This window comes from Abrus precatorius, unplaced genomic scaffold, assembly GCF_003935025.1.
Source record: "Abrus precatorius isolate BTA unplaced genomic scaffold, Abrus_2018 Scaffold153, whole genome shotgun sequence".
In the NCBI taxonomy this organism is placed as follows: domain Eukaryota; kingdom Viridiplantae; phylum Streptophyta; class Magnoliopsida; order Fabales; family Fabaceae; genus Abrus; species Abrus precatorius.
The window spans coordinates 142,972-153,369 of NW_020874351.1; the positions used below are offsets into that span (position 1 = coordinate 142,972).

Below are 10,398 nucleotides of genomic sequence, written 5' to 3' on the forward strand. Positions count from 1 at the left end.
TTTATATTTTATATTTTTTTAAAATTCTAATTTACAAGTACATATGAAAAACATGTTTCTTGTTAATTTATAGCATACAAGTGTGTAGTATTTCAAACAAAATTTTGTTAAAATAATTTCTTAAAGTTAAATTTAAGTATAATAAAATTATTTTATTATATACTTAAGCTAAGTCTTAAAAATGGAAAGAGAAAAATAGTGTAAAATGTAAATAACAAATACGGGTTTAATTTTTTATATATAGAATTTGAAATATATATATATATATATATATATATATATATATACCAAAATACGATATTTTTTTTAAATTATAAAAATATGAAGTTTATAAAATTATTACTGACGATACTAATTTTAAAAAAAGTATTAAAAAAATTATAAAAATTTTTAAGGTGCTCAAAAAATTCCATTATAATAGTCATTATTTTCGTATTTTTGTCATTTTTTGAAAACATTCGGTAATTTTGTATTTTTTTTTCCATATAAAAAAAACCCTGATATTTGTATATTTTGTAAATTTAATAATGGTTGAGCAGAGATGGGTTGTTGACTATTGAAAATCCCGGAAACCCAAGTCTGAAGTTCTGGTTTCATCCACGTGTAGATGAAGATGTATAATTGTACCATAGCTGTGTTGTTGCACTAGGAAACAGTAACTGTTCAATGGAGAAGGAAGTAGAGCTTTCTTCAGCTGAAGCTAGAATGGCTTCCCACCGCATTTCTCAACCCCAGAGGTGTAAGGGCGGCATCGTTACCATGCCTTTCATCATAGGTAATGGTTTTGGTTACCTCAACCTCGGACGCTGTTTTTAAGGATAAAATTTCCTCTTTTATTTTATGTATTTGGGTTTTGGATTTTGATTTGAATGAATGAAATGAATGACAGCAAATGAAGCACTTGCAAAGGTTGCAACATTTGGCCTTATGCCCAATATGATACTGTATTTGATGGGAAGCTATAATATTCATTTAGCACCAGCTACCCAGATTCTACTCTTATCTGTTGCAACCACCAATTTAATGCCTCTCCCTGGTGCTTTCATTGCTGATTCTTATCTGGGTCGCTTCCTTGCTGTTGGTTTGGGTTCCCTCCTCACTTTCCTGGTAGGTACTAGGTATTCATTTGATTTTCAAAATTGAAGTGAATTGTGTGAAGATAGAATACCCTAGCTTATAAATAATCATAATATTAACATTTTTAATTGTTGTAACTTAGAGAAATTTAGGAAGCTATAGAATTTGAATGCTGAAACTCACATTTTCATTCATACTAACAACCTTTAAATATAAGAAAGTCATAGCTGAAAATTGATTCAGATTCTACCCATTAATCTGAACATAAATCACAAATAAAACTATTCATAAATGTGTAATAGCCCATGAACACCAATAATTCCTATAATCAAAACTCGTAACAGTAGGAATTCTAATGAACTGTAATAAACACTAATAATAGATACTAATTCAGATTCTCAACATTAAACTACTTTCATTTTCTGGGATAAAGAAATCAGTTAGTAAATTGGATTTCTATACACTGAAATTTATCAAGGAAAAATTAGTTGGTTTGATGTTCGTGTTCTCAACTGAGTTCTGTATTTAAAAAAAGTCAAAATTTTCCCCTATTGGTAACAGGGAATGGCACTCTTGTGGCTAACAGCGATGATCCCGGAAGCACGGCCTCCTCCTTGCAATTCTGCAACTGAAAGATGTAAATCAGCTACAACTGGGCAAATGGCAATGTTAATAACTTCCCTTGCTCTCATGGCTGTTGGAAATGGAGGCCTTTCATGCTCCCTGGCTTTTGGTGCAGATCAGGTGAATAGCAAAGATAGCCCTGATAATCAGAGGGCTTTGGAAACATTCTTCAGCTGGTACTATGCTTCAGCAGCGATTTCCGTCATAATTGCCTTCACGGGAATAGTATATATCCAAGATCATCTTGGATGGAAACTGGGTTTTGGAGTTCCAGCAGCACTTATGTTCTTGTCCACTTTGTTCTTCTTTCTTGCTTCTCCGCTTTATGTAAAGAATAAAACAAACAGCAGCTTGCTCACTGGCTTTGCACGAGTGATTGTTGTAGCCTATAAGAACAGGAAACTTCAATTACCGCATAAGAACTCAGCTGGAATGTATCATCATAACAAGGACTCTAATCGTCTTGTTCCTAGTGATAAACTAAGGTTGAATCATGTATTCACATTACCATTGCTATAATCTTTTGCTTGTTAACTGCATGAAATAATACCGAACTCCTTGTGATGCTTTGGTTTTTTCTAGGTTCTTGAATAAAGCTTGCTTCATTAAAGACCCAGAAAAAGATATAGCCTCTGATGGGTCAGCCTCAAATCCATGGAGTCTATGCACAGTTGATCAAGTAGAAGAACTGAAAGCTATTATTAAAGTTATTCCCTTGTGGTCTTCAGGGATCCTGATGTATCTTAACATTGGAGGCTCTTTTGGATTGCTACAAGCCAAATCCCTCAACAGACACATCACTCCAAATTTCGAAGTTCCAGCAGGTTCTTTTATCGTAGTCATGATATTTACAATATGTATATGGATAGCTCTTTATGACCGTGTCATTATTCCTCTAGCATCAAAGCTCAGAGGCAAACCAGTTAGGATCAGTGCCAAGAGAAGAATGGGAATTGGGTTGTTTTTCTCTTTTCTCCACTTGGTAACTGCAGCAATTGTTGAGACTAAAAGGAGAAAAAGAGCAATTAGGGAAGGATACATTAATAATCCTCATGCAGTGTTGAATATGTCTGCAATGTGGCTTTTTCCTCAACTTTGCTTGGGTGGCATAGCTGAAGCATTCAATGCAGTTGGCCAAAATGAGTTCTATTACACTGAGTTTCCTAAGACAATGTCAAGCATTGCTTCATCCCTTTTTGGACTGGGAATGGCTGCAGGATACATTATATCTACTCTGGTATTCATTACTGTGGATCATGTTACTTCAAGAGGGGGAAAGGATGGATGGGTTTCAGATAACATTAACAAGGGTCATTTTGACAAGTACTATTGGGTTCTTGCCACAATTAGTGCTCTTAATATACTGTATTATCTAGTATGCAGTTGGGCTTATGGACCTACTGCTGATGAAGAATCGAAGATAGCTGAAGAAAATGGTTCGAATGAGGAAGAATTACCATTAATGGAATTCCGGATCTAGGGTCCATGTGATAAATAAGGTATCCTAGGTTGGTGAAGAAATTTTAAGAACTTCATCACATAAACTGAACTGTAACTGATAGAGATAAGATTTAGTGTTTTCAATAAAATAAAATGAACAAAAAGATTTATATTTAGGAGCCTTGCCCTTCATTCCTTTGTGGCTCATCCTTGAATACTGTTTTTGGTGATAGCTTCATGGTTTTTTTATTCTCCTTTATTATTTATTGGGCAAAAGAAACCTGCAGCTGATTTTTGTATGAGGAACATTTCACATGGCTTGATAAAATTCTTAAAACTATACAATGTAAGGATTGCCAGACCTGTCTTTCACACGTGTGATGAGTTACTAATGATAAAGGAAATTTTAGCTGCTGAATTATTTCACTTTTGCTGTATTCTGAATCTTTGATTTATATATCCTCAGGCATATGCTTCAGATGAACTATAAGTAATTTCTAGAGTGAGTAGATTTTGGTTCACTCTACGGCATAGATATATGTAGTACAATTACAACAAACATAACCATTTATTAGAATCTTACATGTTAATCATTAAAAGTTTCTATATTTTAGCGGCAATTGCACGTTTATTCATGGAAATTCCTTTCAATCTATGCTCTGGTCGTCATATTTTAATCATCCCTGAAGACTTGGAAATCTTTCTTTGGCAAGGTCCTCAGTCTTCACGGAAGTTTAAACATCTCATTAGCAATATGCATAGTTCTTCTACGAGTGTATATGAAAATGTACGTGAAATATATATATATATATATATATATATATATATATATATATCTTTCTTGGACGAGGGTTTTGTTTATAAGGATTATGATCAGTGTGGATAGATTTTTTTATCTTCATCCATGGTTGAGTTTTGGGATTCATTTTGGTTTGGTCATAGATCAATGTTGAATAATCAACTTCTCTATAGTATATATAGGGATATTGTTATTTACAAAGAAAAATATTAGCAATATATTCTTTAATATATTTATTTTAATACATTTTAAAGTATTAATTAAAATTTATCAAAAATTAAAAAGTTAATACTGAAATTTACATATTTTTTTATAAATTTAATAAACAATAAAAGGTCTGTTTAAAATAGTATATTAGAGTAAACTGTTAACGTTTTTCTATACACGATTGCATTCTTCATTCGCTTCTTCCAATAGTCTTTATACAACTGGTTTCTATTTTTAGGTTTTTTGGTACTGAGAGATTTTAAAAAGTATTATATAAAAAGTAAAATAATTAGATTGGTAGTTTGAGATTCTAAGAAGAATTTTTCATATGAAATATTTTTATAAAAAAACTTAATAATTTGAGAGATTTTCAAAAATATTATAAGCACTAAATATATAGTGAAGCTATGTTTTATAGAGACATACAATAAAAAATGAACCATGTACTCATTAAGAATATTATTTTTTTTAACTTATGCAACATTACACAAGGTAAAAAGTTATATATAATTTTTTATTACAAATTAAAAAATTTAATATAATTTAATGTATTAATATTGTAAATGTAATAATTTTTAATAAAAAAAATTGTTAGTGTAAATTTTGAACAAAAAACTACATATTTTTTTATTAAAAAAATTAAGATCCTTATATAACTATTAAGAAAAAATAGGTTTTGGGGAGTATGGCCCACCCTTCCCCTTCTTAAATTCGTCTTAGAAGTTAGTATGTTAAGATTTTATATAATCCTTTGAAGATTACATCGATTGATAATAGGCTTAGGAAAAGGACTATAGTAGGCTTTAATTAAAAGTTATATTTTTAGATATCATTTATAGACTAAACATAAATAAAGTTTCAAGTGATGCTACTTCCAAGTAAGTTCCAATGAGTAGATAGTAGTGATCCTCATTATCCTATTGTAGCTTCTAACAGCTTAGCTTTTCTTTCTTTAGCCTCTCCTCTTCGCACAAGTTTTTATCTGTTATGGTAAATGAATGAATGCTTAATGTAATGTTGATAATTTGAACAAAAAAATTGTCATGATTCATGTAATGTTCATAATGGACTTCTGTTCATTTCAAGTTTTTTTTTCCCTCTTTTGAAATCTTATAAAATAATTTTTGTTACCACTTCATAACAATCTGACATTTAATTATGTTATATTATCGAGAAATAATAATAATAATAATTTACAAAAACTAAAATTAAAAAAGAAAAACAATAACAAGAAGAACAACAAATAATTCATACTAATTAAGAATTGCTTTCAAGTTTCAAATCAATAATCATATGGTTTGTCTTCTCGTGTATTTCTCAACCGTGTTTGGGAATATAGTGAGCATTTTAAAGATGAATATCCAAATCCCAAGTGTAACGCACTATAAACTTGCTTTTCAAATCCAAACTAATACGGAATTACCAATTATCACAAGATTCCAAAGCACTTGCCATGTTATAAAAGTGTTCTGATATCCTTTTTATACGGTTTTAGCTAAAATATACTTCTCTTTTCTAGTATATAAATAGTTTTTATCATACCATCAAAAATATGTTTCAAACACTATTAATTTACCTCTAAAATTAATCTCTTTTAATTTTATTCATTTTAAATGATTTCTACAAGAATTTAAACGAAATCAGCCTTAAATAATTTTCAAAAGTCAACCAGAATTATTAAATCTTTTTTTAATATGTATTTTAGACACATAATAAGAATCAATAAATACTAATTTTTAATAAAACTATAACTATTAATAAATCTAAATAGAATAAAATCTAAATTTTATTTAGGCAATTACCAAGTTGATCAATCTTTAACCTACGCACGTTCAGATTTCTCCCAAACATGAGTCCTCTCCACAATCTGAAACCAGAAAAAGATAAAGTTGAAAACTTTTAATTGAATGCAAATACACGTATTTGACTTCCAATAAGTGGAGTACTGTCAAGTGTCCCCTAACACTGCCACTTTGGCCGGTAATGCAAGTGCTCTGCGACAAACGCACTTGTTTCAAAGCACATTAAACCAATCATATTTAAAATTATGACGCATAATAAAATATATACGGTACTTAATATATTAAAAATTTTAAAAAATATTTTACATGTCTTCAATCTTTAATACAAGTGCTTTAAAAATATTTATTAGCATTTGTAAAAAAATGAAAATTATGATAATTGATACATTCATATTAGCAATGAAGTAATTAATGATGATAATGCAACCATTGTAAATATCGTGTGATAGTGAGAGCATAGGATATGCTTTCGTTAATTAATAATGTTGTAACAGAGACAACTTGCTGCGCTCGAACAATATGCAGTGTCAACTTGTTTAATGTGTGTCTATGGTGGCAATAAATCAACAAATAATATTTTTTTTATTAAAAAACCAATACGTTATACTTATATATGTGTTCAAGCTTATTGTTAAACTATCCACTCCATCTTTCTATGCTGCATGACGAATGTTAAGAGTTCACTGTCTCACTGTGTTTGTCTAGCTTGGTTTCTTTGTTTTTGTTTCAATTATGAAGGACTCAACAATGGAGAAGGAAGTGGAGCTTTGTTCAAGTGAAGTGGAAATGGCTTCCCAAAGCATTCCACAGCCACAAAGGAAAAAGGGTGGTCTTGTGACCATGCCTTTCATCATAGGTAAATAAACTTGTTCCACATCACAAGAAAAACATGGATTTGGTTCTCCTTAGATTCTGTTTTGGTGATGGATTCTATAATCTTGTTTTTGGTTTTGGTGTGGTGTTGATGTGACTGGCAGCAAATGAAGCACTTGCAAGAGTGGCAACAATTGGTCTTCTTCCTAACATGATAATGTATTTGACTGGGAGTTACAAGTTTCATTTAGCCAAAGGAACCCAAGTGCTCTTGTTATCCTCTGCAAGTAGCAATCTCACACCAGTCGTTGGTGCCTTTATTGCTGATTCTTACCTGGGGCGATTTCTAGCTGTTGGGTTAGGTTCCATAATCACTTTCTTGGTATTCCTTCTCCTACTTTCTTTTCAGATTCCTTTGTTTTCTCTTTTGAATTGACAGTTGTATTGTTCAATCGTCTTCTCTTTTATCCATTCAATTATTCTCATAAGTAATGATAAGGAAAAAAACTTACTCGTGAGGATGAAAGCAATTGAGATTAATTGGAAAATGTTTGTAGTTTTATCAAAGTTGCTATCTCTAAGTAAGTTTTGCTTTGCATGAAGAGATTACTTTTGTTTAATAATGTTGACATGTAATTTATTGATGAAAGCAATATTTAAATAACTAATATTTCTATTCTTTTTGGTTTGGAGAGGGAAGGACTTTTTTAGATAATTAAGAAATAATAATTAGTTCTGAAATTGCAGAATTCGTCTAATGATGCTTGTATATACATATAAGATTGCATCGCATGAATTGAATTTCAAAACCCCTGACTCCGTTCAAGTCTCTTGGAAGTATACTATAATCCTTTTGAGAATGAAAGAATGATACAAGGCAAGAGAGCCATCTAAGGTCCATACCTTCTGAATACTAGATAGATTTACAAGGAAGAAAATCCTTTTACAGAAAGGAATTATTAAGTACCGTTTAGTTCTGCTGCAGATCAGTTATGAACAATTTTGCTAGTCTTCTGAAAATTCATCGGTTGTTGAAATGATAGTGAAGTAGTCAGTTACTCAGTTTCACTTAGTTCCCATCTAAGAGTAGGGGCCATGCAAGGTGCGCTTGATCTGAATTTTGCTCACTCTTTTACTGATGAAACAAAAATGAAATAGTGTAGTGCAGCTTTATTAGACACTTGAAAATAATATAATATCAAAGTGCATGTTCAATGGGGATTTGGATCCTCTCCCGTTTCCTGCCACAACCGAAAAGAATCTCAATGGCTATTCCACTGGACTTGCATTGCACATCCGCAAAAAAAAAAAAAAAAAAAAAAAAATTTCATTTAAGATAAATTCACAACCGTGTGATTTTCACCTAAGTGACCTATATCGAGATAAATAAACTATCTTGATGCATGAAACGTAAGACAATGTTAAAATATTTTTTTTTTAATGCACCCATTCTAAATACTAACCTTTTTCACTTTCTTTTCCATTTTGTGAGAATCAAAGGACATTCAAATTAATCAAGGAAAATTTAGTTGATTTTATGAAAACTTTCTTTTTTATTTTGTTAACAGGGAATGACACTCATGTGGTTAACAGCAATGATCCCGCAGGCTCGGCCTCGTCCTTGCAACCCTGCAACTGAAAGATGTAAATCAGCAACAGCTGGGCAAACAACAATGTTATTCACTTCCTTTGCTCTCATGTCTATTGGAAATGGTGGTCTTTCATGCTCCCTAGCATTTGGTGCAGACCAGGTGAATAGAAAAGATAACCCCAACAACCAAAGGGCCTTGGAAATATTCTTCAGCTGGTACTATGCTTCCACAGCTCTTGCTGTCATAATTGCTCTCACAATAATAGTATATATCCAAGATCATCTTGGATGGAAACTGGGTTTTGGTGTTCCAGCAGCACTTATGTTCTTGTCCACTTTGTTCTTCTTTCTTGCTTCTCCACTTTATGTAAAGAATAAAATACAAGGCAGCTTGTTCACTGGCTTTGCACAAGTAATTGTTGCGACATATAAGAACAGAAAACTCACTTTACCCCCAAAGAACTCAGTTGGAATGTACCATTCTAAGAAGGCCTCTGATCTTCTTGTTCCAACCGATAAACTAAGGTTGAATCACAGCATCATTATTATCTTTTGCTAATTCACTGGATGAAATAATTCTGAACTTTTGGTGATGCTTGTTTTCTAGGTTTCTGAATAAAGCTTGCATCATTAAAGATCCAGAAAAAGATATAGCTGCTGATGGATCAGCCTCAAATCCGTGGAGTCTCTGCACAGTTGATAAAGTAGAAGAACTAAAAGCTATTATTAAAGTTATTCCACTGTGGTCCAGTGGGATTATGATGTCACTCAACATTGGAGGCTCATTTGGATTGCTTCAAGCTAAATCCCTCAACAGACATATAACTTCACATTTTGAAGTTCCAGCTGGTTCTTTTTCTGTAGTCCTGGTATTGACAATATTTATATGGGTGGCTCTTTATGATCGTGTCGTTATTCCTCTTGCATCAATGCTCAGAGGCAAACCAGTTAGGATCAGTGCCAAGAGAAGAATGGGAATTGGGTTGTTTTTCTCTTTTCTCCACTTGGTAACTGCAGCAATTGTTGAGACTAAAAGGCGAAGAAGAGCAATTAGGGAAGGATACATTAACAATTCTCACGCAGTGTTGAATATGTCTGCAATGTGGCTTTTTCCTCAACTTTGCTTGAATGGCATGGCTGAAGCATTCAATGCAATAGGCCAAAATGAGTTCTATTACACTGAGTTTCCTAAAACTATGTCAAGTATTGCTTCTTCCCTTTTTGGACTGGGAATGGCTGCAGGAAACTTGGTGTCTAGTTTGGTATTCAGCACTGTGGAAAATGTTACTTCAAGAGGAGGCAAGGAGGGATGGGTTTTGGATAATATTAACAAGGGGCGTTATGACAAGTACTACTGGGTTCTTGCTTCAATGAGTGCTGTTAATTTACTTTATTATCTAGTATGCAGTTGGGCTTATGGACCCACAGCTGATCAAGTATCCAAGGTAACTGATGAAAATGGTACAAATGAGGAACCATTAACTCAATTGGGCAATGGTCAGGTTGACGAGGCATCCAATGTTATTGAAGAAATTGACACAAAGGAGAAAGAGTTAACTACATTTGTTAATGGCGGTTCGGCTGAAAAAGGTATTCAAGATTAGTGAAAACAATGACTCAAAGGAGGAAGAGTTAACTGAACCTTGTAACAGCATAAACTATTTGGATGGCCACATTTATATTTTCATGTTTTGATTAGTAGTAGTCGCAGATGCTACGAGTGTAAACTGTGTTAGGATGTCAAGATGCAAATGTGCTCCATAGTAAAATTGTTATTCTAAAACGTGCAAACAACTAGATTTGTTGAGTACTCCTCAGATAAACGAAATGATAATTCCCTCTGATGATATCCTCCCATGAGTCCAAATACAATTGAACTGCTTTTTACTACTGATCCCATGGCTCGCAAAACTAGATAATTCATCATATGAAAGTGATGTCTAGTTTAATGGAAAGAGTATCAAGCAGATCAACTAACTACCGTTTTATTTATTTATTCAAATTACTGTTAACAAATAAGCTAATTTGGTTTAAATGTTTAGTAA

At 32.4% G+C, this 10,398-nt stretch overlaps 2 protein-coding genes across 4 annotated transcripts; both read left to right on the top strand.

Annotated features, from left to right (window-relative positions):
• Window positions 1-517: 517 nt before the first annotated feature.
• LOC113857131 (protein NRT1/ PTR FAMILY 1.2-like) lies at window positions 518-3,554 on the top strand. Of its 3 annotated transcripts, XM_027488885.1 has the most exons (5): window positions 526-775; window positions 890-1,107; window positions 1,639-2,186; window positions 2,284-2,525; window positions 2,601-3,473. In XM_027488885.1, exons 1-5 carry the CDS (start codon window positions 667-669, stop codon window positions 3,179-3,181), a joined length of 1,698 nt encoding a protein of 565 aa, XP_027344686.1. In that variant the 5' UTR covers window positions 526-666; the 3' UTR covers window positions 3,182-3,473. The 3 variants fall into 3 exon arrangements, with proteins under 3 accessions (XP_027344684.1, XP_027344686.1, XP_027344687.1); XM_027488883.1 differs by having other exon boundaries at window positions 518-775; window positions 2,284-3,554; XM_027488886.1 differs by lacking the exon at window positions 890-1,107 and having other exon boundaries at window positions 2,284-3,472.
• Window positions 3,555-6,456: 2,902 nt separating this feature from the next.
• Window positions 6,457-10,196, top strand: LOC113857135 (protein NRT1/ PTR FAMILY 1.2-like). Its single transcript, XM_027488891.1, has 4 exons — window positions 6,457-6,805; window positions 6,927-7,144; window positions 8,331-8,878; window positions 8,961-10,196. Exons 1-4 carry the CDS (start codon window positions 6,682-6,684, stop codon window positions 9,955-9,957), a joined length of 1,887 nt encoding a protein of 628 aa, XP_027344692.1. The 5' UTR covers window positions 6,457-6,681; the 3' UTR covers window positions 9,958-10,196.
• Window positions 10,197-10,398: the final 202 nt, after the last annotated feature.